Source organism: Parasteatoda tepidariorum, chromosome 6 (genome assembly GCF_982258835.1).
Source record: "Parasteatoda tepidariorum strain Cologne lab strain chromosome 6, Ptep-v5.0, whole genome shotgun sequence".
Classification (NCBI taxonomy): Eukaryota; Metazoa; Arthropoda; class Arachnida; order Araneae; family Theridiidae; genus Parasteatoda; species Parasteatoda tepidariorum.
This window is the reverse complement of record NC_141760.1, coordinates 95,734,900-95,751,976: the sequence shown is the minus strand read 5'-3', so window position 1 is coordinate 95,751,976 and position 17,077 is coordinate 95,734,900. Positions and strand designations below refer to the sequence as shown.

General features: G+C 28.8%; 1 protein-coding gene across 1 annotated transcript in view; it reads left to right on the top strand.

Moving 5' to 3' along the window:
• LOC107438567 (uncharacterized) overlaps positions 1 to 16,406 on the top strand; it is a 44,762-nt gene extending 28,356 nt beyond the window's left edge. The window contains exons 3-4 of the mRNA XM_043047580.3: positions 8,508 to 8,650; positions 14,719 to 16,406. Coding sequence (XP_042903514.2) covers positions 8,508 to 8,650; positions 14,719 to 16,240 — 1,665 coding nt within the window. The 3' untranslated portion in view covers positions 16,241 to 16,406. The remainder of the gene's footprint in view (positions 1 to 8,507; positions 8,651 to 14,718) is intronic.
• The last annotated feature ends 671 nt before the right edge of the window (positions 16,407 to 17,077 follow it).

Genomic DNA, 17,077 nt, shown 5'->3' with positions numbered 1-17,077 from the left:
AATTTCATATCATCTGTCTGACAATTGGTGAAATTTTTATACTTCTTTTGCAATGCGGAAGTAATTTTATTTCATATGAAGAAAAATGGGCGTAAATATCTCGAAATACCTATATAGTTCTAGAAATATTTATGTAAGCTACTTTAAAAATTAATCTATTTTAATTATGTCCAAAACACAAACCGAGAGTTGAGGTTTTGCCATGATCGCCATTTTAAAGAGTGTTTTAAATGAGGTGGAAAATGTTTGATTAATTAATACTGTCTGGCGATCAATTCATGTTTTTTTTTTGTATCGTGGGATTTATTTGAAACCGACGAATGCTAATTTTGTAGTCCTAATTTTCGACGTAGTGTTAATTTTTTTTTAAATTTCCAATTTATGTTTAGAAATACTTAATGAACATTTTTCTTAAAAATTTAATTTAGTGTAAGAAAAGCTAAATCGAACTCTTGCAACTAATCACATGATTTTATTTAATCACGTGGTTGTGCATGGCATCTTGACGTTTCGGCTTTAATGTTTATTATCACGCTGAATCAACGCTCGAATAAGATTTAACTGAATGCCTGCATATGACGTGTGTGTGTCGGACCTGATTGGCTAACTCACTCACGCGTGAAGCTTTTGCAAGTATTCAATTGGTCACGTAAACATCATAAGTCTATGCGTCTATAAGACATATAAGTTGGGTATAAAGTGTTATGACGCTCCCTTTTTTTTAAGGATTGTAAGACAGATTTGTTGTGAAGTATTTCTGTGCTGAATTCGCGTAAGTTTATTATTTGAGTCTGATTATTCCATATCATTTAACGGGCTATCTACGATTTATTACTATATTGTTTTTTTGTTTATTTTGCATCGCGATATGAACTTGAACCAGGTTTTATATGAAATAAAAGAAGTCATATTTCCTGAAAACATCACTGTATGTCTAGGAATATTAATAAAATATTTAAAATGTAATTTAATTTAGTTCGAAACGCGCAAATGCTAAAACACATGTTCTGCTAACATCGCCATTCTAAATATGTTTACAGACAGGAGGAAAATGATACGTAATCGTCCTTTTAGAGCGGAGTGACACGAATTTTCCTTGTCACATTTACTCAATTTTGTCAATGGAGTCTAATTATGTAATATCATGTTCTGATCATTTGTGATATCTTAATTTTTTTTTTGCCTCATGGAATATATTTGAAAGGAGTTTTTTTAAGAAATAAATGACGTTTTACGAGAGTACTATTTTTTCCCACAACAATATTTAATCCCAAACACTCTCAAAAGTACAGATGGCGCTAACATCACTTTTTTTAAAGTATTTTATAAACCAGAAATGCTATTTAATAATTGCCATACTTTTTAGGACTATAGTGCGAAAACGTTAATTAGCATTTGCATGTCCTTGTAAGTTTTTTAACTATTTTTTAAACAGAGACTAATTATTACAAACCATCTGGCGAGCAATTAGTAATTTTTTTAAATAGTTTTTCGGATCGAGGGATTTACCTGTCACAAATTTGATGTTAGAAAATTTTTTCTACTCAATAAGGATGCTGACCCAGATTCGAATCCCAGCTGTGGCTACGAATTTTGCTCCCGGCTCGCATTAACCACAGTGCTGACGTAAAATATCCTTAGTTGTTGACGGATCATGGGTTAGAACCCTCATGCTATCGGGCTAATGGTGGGAGGTTTTTATGTTTTTCCTCTCCATGTAAATCGAATATGGGTTAGTTCCATTAAAAAGTTCTCCACGAAGGCTAGTTTGTCCCAATGCTTGATCTTCGAATTCCCTTGTTTTCTGTGCTGGGTTCAAAATTGCAAGGCTACAGAGTTGAACATTGATAGACGTAAACGCAGAATTGGGTCACCAATTCAACGCCGGGTATAAAATAGAATGAAATAAAATAACGACGGCTCAATGGGTCAATGGATATAGCTCTCACTTCTAATGACGCAACCCAGATTCGAATCCCAGTTATGATCCTACTATATAACGTTGATTAGAATTCTACTCCAGGCTCTCACTGAACACAGTGCTGACGTAAAATATCCCCAGACGGATCCTGGGTTAGATTAGCATTGTCGTTGGTTTAACCATGAGTGGTTTTTGTGGTTTTCATTTCATTAAATTCCCTCCACAAAGGCTTGTTCAGGAGTCACATTGTCATCTGGGTTGAGCTCAAAATTGTAAGGCTACCTTGCTGATTGGCAACGCAAAAAATGGGTCAGCTTTCTAAACCGGCTATAAAATAAGATGATTTCTCCTTGAAATAGTTATTCATTTTTATTTTTTTTAAAGAAACTAACTGATGTTATGTATAACGAAATGAACTTATCAACCTTTCGAAAATTATAAATAATTTTTTATACGAACAGCATGATCATACTTTTAATTTCAATGTTTAAACTTACTTTTAAAATGTGAAGAAAGCTAAACACAACATAATTAAAAAAAAAAAAATACCTGTAAAATCCTTTTCATAACTAATGTCCTTGTTGCATAATATTTAGATTACAAAGATCTGAAAATTAAAATGTATAACACCTACTGTGTCTGCTAACAAAAATTTTAAACACATTTCCCTATTTGTTTACTTAAAACTACATAGAATTACGCACACTGTTGTCTTGTCAATTAATGTATTTAAAAAGGAAATGTCAGTTATAGTGAAGTAAAATAAAATAAAAATATATAATAATTTTATCAGGAACACCAGGGTTTTCCCCAAAGAGTACAATAATTATTTTATTTCAGAAAGTTTGTTAAATTGATATCTTACGCAATGCCCACTTAAAAGGAAGTGCTTGTGTTTGAATTTATTATTATCATTAAAATTCTCTCTAATAGATTTCTTTAAATTTATTAATATTGGTTTGGCAAATTTGACAGGTTTTTTTTCTTTTCTAATCCTTTGGAAAAAGTAGTTTTAAGGACACAATGTTATGAATCTTGTTATCTTTTATACACGCGAAAAATATATGTATGTATATATATTGAAATAAATATATAAAATAGTTAACCAAAAAAATGAATACAGAATGTCATTTTAGTTACATTAATTCATTTTAATTATCTTGTTTATTTATTTATTTAATTTACATATTAGTTATGTTATTTTATGCATAATTGTACTGTTGCAATATCAAAATATTTTTTGATTGACACTTTTAATAAAATTCCTAAGCTCAGCCCCCCAGCTTTTAAATTTATTCAATAATTAATAATCGATACATTAATATGAATCGGTAAGTAATAGAAAAAGTTATAGCAATTAATATGGAAATATTGTAAAGTCTTACTAAGGGTAATTTCTTTTAAAATCCATCCCCCTTTTTTTCGAATTTCAAACTCGACATTACCAAAAGAAATACATAAAATCTATGATGTCAAATTTAAACAGAATAAATTGTCTAAATCATATATAGATTAAAAATGCAGATGTATTGTTAGAAAACTAAACAAAACTATATTTTTATTAAAAAAAAATTCAATCAAAATAACTATTTTTATCATTTCAAAATATATGATAAACTTAATAAATGAAACAAAATTATGTGATTAAATAGAGATTCGTATGATAATTTTTTTTAAAAAATGATAGTTTTGCGATAATGTTCTAACTGACAATACTGCATTTAATAATTAATTAGAAATAAATGTTAAGTTTTTCACAATTTTGTAGCTTCGAAACAGCCAAAGACTTTACATAATACGTACATAACATGCATAATTTGTACAGTGCACAAAATAAAAAACAGACTACCCTGAATAACTTTTGATCTAATAATAGGATCGTCAAGTTCAAAATCTTAATGGTTCGAGAGAGCTATACAATGCTAATTATTTAGAATTCCTCAAATACGCTAATTATTTAGAGCTGATGATATTTTAAGTTACGAAATCAAACACAAAAACGCACTTTCTCTGAATAGACATACCTTTTTTTCGATGGATTTGGATTTCTGACCCTCAACATATAGTGGGTAGCCGCAAATATGGACCCAATAGTTTGGTCAGGATATCAGACCAAAGTTTGTACCCCATAATGTTAATTTTACTTCATGTGCATTTCACCATATCTCGAAAAATTTTTTAAACAAATTCAAGCAATTATTAAATTCCTTTATCCAAAGATAATCTCATGCAAAAATAACTTCAAAAAGAAAAATATTCGCAATTTTTTATAATTTTTTACTTTAGTCTGAAAAAGTTTGAATTGTAAGGTATACAATTTTTTTGCCTTATTTTAAAGAATGCAATTTTAGATGGCGAAATAAATATTTGAGCGAAATCAGTCAAATTGATACTAAAAAATTTAATTTTTAAACTACGAATTTTTTGATAAATTTCTAATTTTGCACCTTAAAGTATCATCTGCCTTTAATAATTTGCAAATATGAGGTCCCTCCTTTGAACTATTAAAATTGAGTCCCAGAACGTTACGATCCAATTATTTAATCAAAAGTTATTCAGGGTGGTCCTTTTTTTATTTTGAACACTGTACATATTTTCACCCAATAATAATCGCTTACATAGTTTCTCCTACTTAAATCAGCTTTCATAATTTATCCTAATTAAATCAAGCAAAATTCAATAATTACATAATTTACATCCTTTAGTTTGATATCCTTTTATCCAAAGCGGATACAGAATTCTTGTGAAGAAAATCTTTCTATCAAGGAAAGAAAAGAATTTTGAAACCATTGAGTCATTCGTGTTTATCTGCTGCGATTGTAATGCTTTTGTGATATATTTATGAGATTTATGTGACCGCCCGACTGTAAACCTATCAAGGAACGTATACGTTTTCAAGGTCTTGCTTCAATCCGTAAATCAAAATTCTATGATTAAAAAAAACACCCTCAGCTGTTTACATATGTATGTTACTAAAAACAGTTTATTTCTTTTTACTTAACTAAAAAAGTATTTCGTTTTCTTATTTTTCACATAAATTCAAAATAAAAATTTTGTTTGCAGTATTTAGTTTCATAACTTCGCTTCTTGAATACTTAATTTATTTTTGAAATTTATTAAGAATTGTTTACTGCGTGTTGAAATGGAATAGGTCCAATTACTTATTCATTTGAATGCAAATACCATTATTATAAAACCTCCAGTGTTTCCCAAAGTGTGGTACGCGTACCCCCAGGGGTACGGGAGCAGTTTAGCGGGGGTGCGCGTTTTTATGCGATATATCTTGCAACAAACGAAAATTTCTAAATTTTATTTTTTAAAAACAAAGCTAGCCATGAAAATTTACAATTACGTATTTTTCTATTGGCTATTTTTTTGCAGAGTTGACAGTTAATAATTAGTGGTGTCAACAGCCAGTTGTGATTTTAAAATTTTGTGAAATTTTTTATAGCAAAAAATACATTCTTTTTTTTTATTAGTGGTACACAGCGTTACGAAAAATTTAGAAAGGGTACGCAAAAGTCATAAGTTTGGGAAACACAGACCTACACCAAGAAAAAAAGGACTATTAAAACTACCAGAATGGTGGTAGTTATGAAACCATACTTTTTTTTTCTCAGATACCAAATACCATACTTTTTTTTCTCAGCTTACCTCTGGAACAAGTTAAGGGAAAAATAAAATACATAACTATTCTAAATACTATTGATTATGTAATTATAATAATTACTAGAAAATTAATTTAATTTTGGGACAGTAACATAGCATTATTTCATATCATTTTTTTTAAAAAAACCAACTATATATTTATTCACAGCATCTAATTTTAAAACAGAAATTATGAGAAATAATATTTGTTAAATAGTTTAATTTTGCAATTAATGTAACCAAAAATAAAACAGAATGTAAAGTAGTTATGCAAATAAAGAAGAAAATATTTTGTACCGAAAACATTAAGTAGCCGAAATCTTAGCTTGTAAAATGACCGTTAGTATCAAACTTTGATCTGCATTCTTCAAATCTTTCAAAGTATTTCTCTTATCTGTTTATTTCTTCCTCAAAACATTCAAACCGATGTGGGAAGATAATATCGCAATTTTGTTTAGAAATTAAAATAAAGAGTATCAGGATTTTTATTTATTTATTTGTTTTTTTAATATGCATGCAATTTTAACCTTTCTTGCTCTTAATCTGTTCACATAAGTGCTCGTTTGTTTATATATGTATCAAAAAAAATTGTTTTGGTCTGATAGCAAGTATTTAGGTATGAAATACTACATAATGATTGCTAATTTTGACCTTCGCAAGGACATTTTAATGAAGGTGAAATAAGCAAATTGTTGCCACCACCGCTACTCTTTCAGAAAATTTTCGCCATGATAGGTTTTTCATTCTCTTAACGTAAACACTATAGAATGAAAAAAAAATAGCGAATTTTCGAAAATTATTTAGATGCGCAGCATAAGGAACACTATGATATGAAAATTGTATTTATGCAAACAGTAGTTTCTTCGCTTTTTTTCCTTGTATTTAATTTGGCGAAAATTATTTCTTGTAGTATGTTTTTTTATAGTTGCGTGCTTTTATGCTTTAAGATAAGCAATATTCATATACTTTTAACTACGATACTTTTTTTGAAAAAAAAAACTTAAACAAGATTTAGAATTTATATATTAATTATATTTATAACTTTTATTTTATTCTCTTAATTACAATTTCTCTCTTTTTTCCCCCCAAGGAAACATTAGTAGCAATTAAAGGTGGATTTTTTACAACTACATACTACTAAGTCAGAATATAAAGAGGATCTTAAAATTTTTGTCTAAAAATTCCGTATTTGTTTTGAATTTCGAAATTTGAGGATTATTTTTCGGTGCTTTTTAAGAGTAACTTATTTATACATCACTCAATGATAAATAAATAAAAAAAATTTAATTTTTTCTATTTTCTAGAGGGTAAAATGGCCATACAGTTTGTCTTCAATAAAAAAAATGGGATTATTTTATTGAGAGGAATCAAAATAAGCAATTAGGTCAATAAATATAGAAAATCTCTAATATTTTAAACCAAACGTTGCCCTCTAAGCTTCGGCAAGCTTAAATTTCAGATATATATCTTTGTTAATTTTGTTTTTATTGAGACATTTTCTGCAACATTTTTCTCTACTTAAATAGATTGCTACATGTTTAACTATTTTTAGTATATTTCACAGATTGTAAACCAAATCATAAGTGAATTACTACCGAGTTTAATGCGCATTCTTTAATAGAAATTATTATTTTATTAATTTATTTATTTTTGATACGTTATGTCAAGTTAGCTCAAACAAAATAAATATGGAAGGACTTAATCGAAATAGTAATTTGATAAATGCCTAAAAATACGTTTTATTTGACACTATAGTAACACTTTAGTAATGTGTTTGTATCAATCTAATAACAAAAAATTATAATTGATTTCAAGAAAAATTTAATTATTTAGTGCGCGAAAAAAATCCGATAAAATTACTGAAACGTATGGTAATGACATTTCTTAGAAGAAAAAAAACAACATAATTCTGGTTAATAAAACCAAAATATACGGTATTTAAAACATTCATTGGCTAATTTTTCCGTTTATATGGTAAGGAATTGCTGAAAATTCTGATTTTCAAAATTATGGCTCTTATTTAGTAAAAAATATTAAACTGAAAAATAAATTCAACCGAATAAATGGTTTCTGTGCCATGATCCCAGGCTGTGGCCATCAACCCCTTGGCCCGGTCCGTGGATTAAATGGCATAGGGGCGCATAATTAACATTAAACTATTTCCTTTTTGTTTACTGCGGTGTATTAAGGGTTTGTACGACGTTCCACGGACGGAAGGTTAACCGGGAGCAGAGAGACGTCATTTGAAGCTGCACGTAATTAATTTTGGAAGCATGTTTAAATGCAATTAAAGCTATTAAATCAAAACAATCTAAGAGATAAAACCATCAACATCTTGCCAAATTTTATCACATTTACCTAACTTTATCACGTATCATAAAACCATATTTTAATGCTAATTTTGCCAAAATCATCATCAAAGCGCTTCCGTAAAAATTACCCAGCTTTTTGGTATTGTTATAGAGTCAGAAATGCAATAAATTAAACCATATTCTGGTAGTTTTGACCGTAATTTATTTTCTCATTGTAAAAAATTCATTCAGAAAGTTGCTTGATTGCAATAAATTTAGTAATAATAAAGAGATAGTTGTAGATAGTAACATTACTGAGTATATATGAATTTTAATTTTATGAATCGAAGTTTTAAAAACGAATTTTGTTTCCTCTGTGAAGTAAAATCACAGAGAGGTGAAGCAAATTAAAAAAAAAATTTTTTTTACAAATTAGAATCCTTTTAAGTGATTTATTTGTATCGGTATATTACTTTTAGCTTTATGCATCATTGTTGGTTAATACCGATTTATAAATGAGTGATTTTTTTCTATCTCGTATAAAAAACGGATATTCACGCATTTCAAAACGAGGTGCAATAAAATAAAAATAAAAATCTTGTTAACACCGATTTTAGAACAATAAAATATGTTACCTTTCGTTGCAGAAGGGTGAACCCATTACAAAAACTGAAGGAAGTTTCCTAATATTGGATATGGAGGCCGCAGAGAGAAGAGGATTTCAAAATTTTACTTGTTGCTACAGATACATTAAAAGAGGTAAAGATGGCGCATCCGATGACAAAATAAAGTAAGTATTTTACGTATTTCATTTTCAATTCTTGCATTAAGTGTCGATTGAAAAATGAGTTTGTTATAAGAATAACAAATAACTCAGTAACATCATAATTTTTATTATAACCGGCGTTGAACAGTCAACTCAATTTTGAGTTCAAATTTGTGTTCATTTTCGTAGTCTTGTAATTTTGAGCCCAACCAAGAAAACTAGGAACTTCTGGATCAAGTATTGGGACAAACTAGCCTACGTGGAGTACTTTGGAGGGAGCTAACCCACATTTACGTTGCATCGAGAGGAAAATCACGAAAACCTCCCACAGTTAGCCCGACGGCTAGGGGATTCAATTCCATAATCCGTCTATCACTGTGCTCTGTGTAAGCCGGTAGTAGAATTCGTATCAACCAGCTACCACTGGGATTCGAACTTGGGTCACCACATTGTGTAATGAACGCTCTATCCCCTGAGCCACCGTGACTAGTAAAAAAAACTACGGGAGTAAAATAAGAATGGAATGCATATAAATGGAGGAAAAAAATCAACATTCTTATAAACTCTTAAGAGGAAGCCATGCCGTGGGAGGAATGTTTCCTCGCTAATTCTATTTCACCCCTAGAACTAATTGAACATTTTAATAATGAAAAAAATTAAGTTCAGGCAAACCTGGAGTAAGTCACGAGGTTTAAATTGCTTCAAAAGAAATTTCAAAATATGAAAATGCAAACAAATTACTGGAAAAGAATTTCCCCATTGCAATTGCATAAACCTAAGTTATACTCTCATAATTTGTTTTATTTTGATATTTTGAAACATTCTTTACAGTGATTGAACTGACTTTTTTTATACTATAAATTTTAATAAACTACTTATGGGAGTGAAAGAGAATTTGCAATGAAGAGTTTCTCCTGTGGTGCAGCGTCCTCTTAATCAAGTCACAACATAGAAATGAAAAATAGTATTAAAAAAATTACATTAATTCAAACTTTTGATAAATGAAAGAAATGCTAATTGTTCCATTCAGAGCCGCTGTGGCTTAGGGGATAGAGCACTAGCCTTCAAATAAAGTGCCCCAGGTTAGAATCCAAAAGATGGCTGGTTGATACGAATTCTTCTTCCTGCTCGCATCAACCACAGTGCTGACGTAAAATATCCTCAGTGGTAGACGGATCATAGGTTAGAATCCCTTTGTCATCGGTCTAATAGTGGGAGTTTATAGTAGTTTTCCTCTCCATGAAACGCAAAACGCAAATGTAGAACAGTTCCATCAAATTGTTCTACATGAAGGATAGTTTATCCCAATGCTTGATTTAAAAATTTCCTTGTCTTCTGGGTTGGGTTCAAAATTACAAGGCTGCCGAGTTGAACAATGAAAGCCGTAAATCAGGATTTCGTAAAGCTGTTCAAATTTGGTTATAAAAAAAAAAAAGAAATAAAAACGTTCCATTCAACTACATTACATATATTTTTTTTACATAAACTTTTTAAATATATATAAGAGAATAAGAAATAGTTTTTTGAAAGGGTTGCATGAATATCCCTAAAAAGCAGATAAATAGCTGAAGTATTATTACCATGTTTTTATTGAATCATTTTCGTGTTCATGACTCTAGATAGTCCCCCATTATTAATTCTGACCACTTTCTTATAAGCTAGAGCATTCAGATCTCTACTGGTACTCCGTGCCCGACAGTTTCCAGATCGATATAAACAGAGTTTATTGGGATATGTACAACAGATCGTGATAATATCAACATAACGTGATACCACCAAACTTAAAAAAGATAGCAAACATAAAACTAAAAAACGAAAAAAAAAATTAAATTAATAAAAATTTAAATAACTACATTTTTCAAATGTACTTATAAAAATAGAATAATCAGTTTTGAACGAAATAAATTTTAATTACTACCAAAAATCCCCTCTGTCGCTTAAAGTGATGCAACGTTTTTCGTTATTTGTCTGACATGTTTTGTGATGAGTTGAACCATGATATCATTCAAATAGCTATAACCTAAAATATGGTGTTGGATTGAGCTACGCTATTGTACTTCTTAAACTAAATCACACTCTTACTTATTATGGTTCAACTCTTAAAAAATCATAATGCATTTTCACTCCTTATTAAGTTTGCAGCAAATTCAGACAGCACTATGATTTAAGCTATCGATGTAAAAATTTACTATTGAGAATTTGATTGTTTGTAATGACAAATAATCAAGCATTGCTTTTATTATCTCATTAAACAGTAGAAATTTTCTAGAGCTTAGTGGTATGATTTATAATTATTTTAAGTGTTTATAACAGGTGGTATGTTTTATAATTAATTTAATTATATAAATTTTCATTCAAAAGTTTTATGAATTGTTTCTATTAGTAAAAGCGTTTTAAGTTTTGCATGTTATTCCAGAGGCAGAAAAAAATCCTAAAAAAAAGTTTTTATTTTTTATTTTTATCCCACAGAAACAACATTAAAACTTTAAATCAATCATTCTCTTCTCTTTTCCTTAATCTGAAATCCTGAAGTTCTTATGAAAAATTTAAACAACATAAGAATTTTTTAATTTATCATTGTTATTAAAGCTACTATAAAACCACCGTTATATCTTTAAGGTATCCACATTTGTCATAAGATAAATAATAATAAGACTTTTCAAGCAATTTATTCACAAGATCAACAATATATTAAATAATATGTTTTAACTCATAATGCGAAAAATTATTTGTTTCAAATATTACACGGTTTTTTAAAAAGTTATATTAAAAACATGATTTATAAAGAAAATATTATAACATTAAAGCATTGGTTATTGTTTGCTCTTGATAAATAAAATCGACGGATTAATAATTAATAAACAAAATTTCAGACCAAAAAAAAGTTAAAATAATGTTTTAAAAACTTTTTTTTAAAATGTTTTTAAATGTTAAAAATGTGAGGAAATAGAATATTTTATATCTTGCAAAACGAAAAATCTTCATACCAGACACTTCAGAATCAAAACATACTTTTTTTTAGTAATTAAGTAGTATTTTTAGAACTTTTTGAGCTAGAGCACTCTATATATAGAAACTTATCGATTCTTTGTTCTATGAATAGTGTTTAAATGATTACTTAAAACTTAACATAGACGTGCAATTTTTAAAATGTTAATGGTAATGCTAACAATTTTCTTTTTAAAAGCAGGCGATAAAAATTCAAGAATTTGCCTGAGATGAGTTTGTTGTGATTCGAATGCATCATTTCGATTATATTTAAACAATTCGAGTATATATTATTTCGAGTATATTTAAACCCCTAAATTAAGTTGGAAATAAAAATTCGTTTTTCTTTTCTTCCTTTCGACTGCTTTTCAATGCAAAACAAATATTTTTTTAAAGTAAATAATTTCACATGCCATTGGAAAGTTAATTTTGGTTTTGTTTTCAAATAAAGGCAAAAATAGTCAAAAGTTTTCCATTTGTTTATTTTTTAGTTATTGTTGAACAGCTGGCTATAAAACTGGTGTGCTATTCTTGATATTCAACTCTCTAGTATTTTAATTTTTTACCAAACCCAAACAAACCAACTTCTAAACATTAATTTTTAGAAAAAAGATATGAATGATTGGAACATGAAAACTATTTGAAAAAAGTAATTGACAAAAAAGAAACACTTTCATGTTAGTAAAAATTAAATGAATAAATATACTTCGAATTAGAAGTTTTGTATCTTAATCCTATATAAAAATCATGCAAAATTTTAATTTATTTCTCGATTTAAATTATAATTAACCCTAGAAGTCGGCGACATTTTTATAAATTGATTTTTTTAAACATCGGGAAAACGGTATTACAATATAACGATACAATACATGATAAATAATACATGATACAAAGATCTATAACGATAATATCACAATTTTCATGACAATGAATTGTTGATTATGATCACGATAATATTTATAGTTATCGCGTTAACTATAGATAATTATTATATTATTATTATTATACCACGAAAACTATATTGCGATCATTACCGACAATTTTAAATATTAATTACGATACTATCATAAGTATTATTGATACATGTAATCATAGAATTCGATATTATGGTGAGTGTTTTAAACTTCGTTTGGTTAATGAAAATATTAAACATAGTAAAATTATCTAAATAAGTTAGATTTGAAAGATTTCGTGATATATGAAAAAATATGAATTATTTTTTATAATATTCTTATATGATGTATATAAATTCCGATATCAACAATTAGCAATAGAAAGAGTAACAAAAAAATTTTAAATTCTGAAATGCAGATCAATTTGACCTGAATAAGGAGAAAAATGTTTTATTAAATAAAAATATATATTTTCCTTTCATTCAAATGTTAGATATTAAACAGTATTTAAGTTATAGATTATGACAAATCAAACTACTTACCTTTTCTGCTTTCGCTTTTCCTGATCTTGAAATATTTCAGAAACGCAACAATGAGTTTTATTCGCTTGAATGCTTTGGAATGTATCTTCACTACATTAAACTTTATTTACGTTTCGGTCTAAAATTTCTGCGAATATAAAACAGATACACTTATCTAAGATTATTCCGAATAGTTTATTAAAAAATAATGTATACAATTGCTCTCAAATCAAGAAAGAAACAATATTTCGGAGAAAAATTGCCACTCTTAAAGATCGTTTGCAAATAAAAAATAAATAAAAAACGTTTTCTCGAAGAAAAAAAAATACGAAAAGAATTCGTTTCAGCAAAAATTGCTAATGATCTCTTTTGTAACATCGTTTAACTAGGCAATTGATTTGAAAAAATAAAAATATCTTCTTCTATCTAAACTTAGAAAAGAATTATTAGACTTAGAGAGAATTATTTGGCATTCTATTGAACTTGGCTAATTGGCCAAAAAAAATCTGCAAACGATTCCGCAAAATAACTGAGATATAGAATTCTAAAATGTAAAATGACAATGGGGGCCAATGAACGTTTAAAGGGGAAAAAAATATTACTCGCCAATTATTCAACTTCATTCATACTAGTTTGACTCGCCTTAGTCGGAAAGGTGGGAAATTTTTTTTCTTTCTTTTTTTCAAAACATGCTCATCTGAGTGATAGTGGCCTTCTTAAGATTAGACACGCCTTTAAATTTGAGGTCAGTGCAAATAAAATGTTCGATTTTTCGCATATTGTAAAATTTCACTAATTCGTATTGAATTACACATTAACAAATTCGAAAAACGGTTTTAGCCATATATTAAGATTTCAAATTTTGTTTTATTGAAGAAATTGCATGCAATTCGTATCTACTTACGAACAAGGAAAGAATTTTAAAAATGATAAGTAAATTTAAAAAATGATAAGTAGGGCTTTAATAACTGATAAATATGTATTATAACGTTACGTGATATGTTTTTAACAAATTTCTTCTATTATTTCCCCATTTCCCAACATCTCAAGCACAAAATAACAAATAAAAAAGTACATTTTTAATTAGGGATTTAGTTGGACGGGAACTGGATTAATTAATTTTTAATTTTTCGTATGTGAGGAGCTCACGTAGAATACAGAAACTTAAATATTTATTTTAATATGAAAAAATTTATATTCACGTGTTGCTGATGATAAGATGAGCTGAAACAAATCTAAAAATATGAGATTTACCCAAAATTTCAAGATTTTATATAACACTCTTATTCCAATTCTCTGTCATAATTTAGTTTTATGTATGTTCATTTCAGTAAAACTTTTTAGGCATCAAAATATAAATAATTTAGTTTTTATATGTGAGAAGTTCATAAAGAACACAAAAACTTTAATATTTGTTTAAATATGAGGAAACTTATATCCACGTGGTGCTGGTGTTAAGATGAAATACACAAATGTTCTGAGATTAATCTAAAATCTCCGGATTTTATGTAATACTTGATTCAGTTTTTATATATATTTCATTTAAACTTTTTAGGTATTCAATATAAGCAATTTATTTGAATACAACACTTATATTTTTCATCTTCCATGTCAAAATATTTCATGCAAAATTTGTATTATAATGCTTAATACTTAAAGTTTTCAAAAGTGTTTCCTTATTTTATTTCAGATATGGAAAGTGCAGAAAATTTTCAGAAAAGACCAAGATCGATGATGAATTCATTACCGTGACTTGTGAAAATTCCGATCATTACCAAATATATAAAGAATTCCACAGTTTCGTTCAGGACAAACCTAGCGTTGAGAAGCGGTGTGAGATGCAAAATCCTTCACCTTACAGTGTCTTGATTGTAGGCATCGATTCAGTATCAAGACTAAACATGCACCGCCAAATGAATAAAACGTTGCGTTATTTAGTAGACAATATGAAAGCTATCGAAATGTTAGGATTTAATAAAATTGGCGACAACACGTTCCCTAATCTTGGCGCCATGCTTTTAGGTTACGATGAACGAGAACTGCCAGAAGTCTGCTGGAGTTCTGACCCCTATGAGCCTCTCGACAAATGCAACTTTTTGTGGAAACGTTATGCTGAAAAAGGTCACAGGACTTTCTTTGCTGAAGATACTCCCCATATATCAACATTCAATTACGTTAAAAAGGGTTTTTTCAAACAGCCAACAGATTATTATTTTCGCCATTTTATTTTATCGTACGAAGACACACTTGGCTGGAAAAAGAAATTCAACTGCCACAGATGCGTTGGGGGAATATCTGAGACGGAAGCTGTTTTGCACTGGACTGAACAATTTGCCACTCACTTCAAAGATAGGGCTTATTTTTCACTTTCTTGGATAAATAGTATGACTCATGACTATCTAAATACTGGATCGGCCGTCGACTACTTGTATGAAAGTTTTTTTAGAACTCTGCATGAGTCTGGCGCGCTAGACAAAACTATAGTGGTTGTTATGGCTGATCATGGCATGCGTTGGGGAGAAATTCGAACAACCTTTATCGGCAGGCTGGAAGAAAGATTACCAATGCTATTTATGTTTTTACCGCCGGATTTCCAAAAAAATTACCCTCAAGAAACTAAATCTTTAAGAACTAATGCTCACAGACTGGTGACACCATTCGATCTTCATGCCACTTTGCTGAATATCCTTCATTTGCAAGAAGATTGGTCCTTTTCCAATCCAGATAACGTTAGTGAAGGGTTAACCCAAACCTTCATGAAAAGAGCGCAGTCTCTGTTTCGTGAAGTTCCCGAAGATCGATCTTGTGAAGATGCATCGATTGAAGAACATTGGTGTACTTGCGAATCTGCTTTGACGATTGATACAGATGACGAAAATGTTCAGAAAGTTTCTGGGTTTCTGGTGGAATACATAAATAATTTGTTGCGGCCAGTTTCGAGTATCTGTGCTACTTTGAACTTGACCCTTATCAGCGATGCAAGAATATTGTCACCCGGTACTGAACATGAAGGTCATTCATCATATGATAATATTTATACACTGATCGTGCGCACGTCACCGGGTGGTGCAATATTTGAAGGAACAGTGCGCATTTCTCCTCCTGATTATGAATGCGAATTATTAGGAACTATATCAAGATTGAACCTATATGGTGATCAATCTGTGTGTGTGAATGACGCAATTCTAAAGAAGTATTGTTTTTGTACCTGATGAAATTTATATTTTCTTCAATGGTTTCCGAAATCTGTAAGATAAATATAAAGATAGCAAAAACTGTTATGAATTCAATCATAAATGTGATATGTGAATATATTTATAGGCTCTTTGATATATTATATCGTGTTATAATACTCACGAATGAAATTAAAATTACATATATATATATATATATATATATATATATATATATATATATATATATATATATATATATATATATATATATATATATATATATATATATATATATATATATATATATATATATATATATATATATATATATATATATATATATATATATATATATATATATATATATATATATATATTGTTTTAATTTCGTTTTTTGAAATTATTCACATCAGAAGCCTTTAATATTTTTATTTAAACAAAAGCTAGTTTACGTTACTATAAGCATTTAATAGTATGACCAAAGATTGTATAAGGGTGCAGGCGAAGCGTATAAGTTCTTTGGTATTACTTAATGCAAACTGTTGGAAAATATCAGCAAAATTAATGTACAAACAGCTAACAAAAATCGGTTTAATTTTATAAGTTTTGAATGGTTCGTCAGATTTTTATTAAGTAAAGTGTTATGGCAGTATCTCAAATAAGTCTCTTAAAATAATTATGATAGATAATTGTAACCGTGGGGTTAGACACGGTTTTGAAAAACTGGTTTTTATAGTTTAACTACTATAACGATTTAAAATTTTGTTACTCCAATGTCATTTGAAGTGACATTTCCTATATCTTTTGAATGATTGGTCAAGAACTAGTAGCTATTATAATTCATTCACAAAAAGTGAGAAAAGTTCTCGGCCC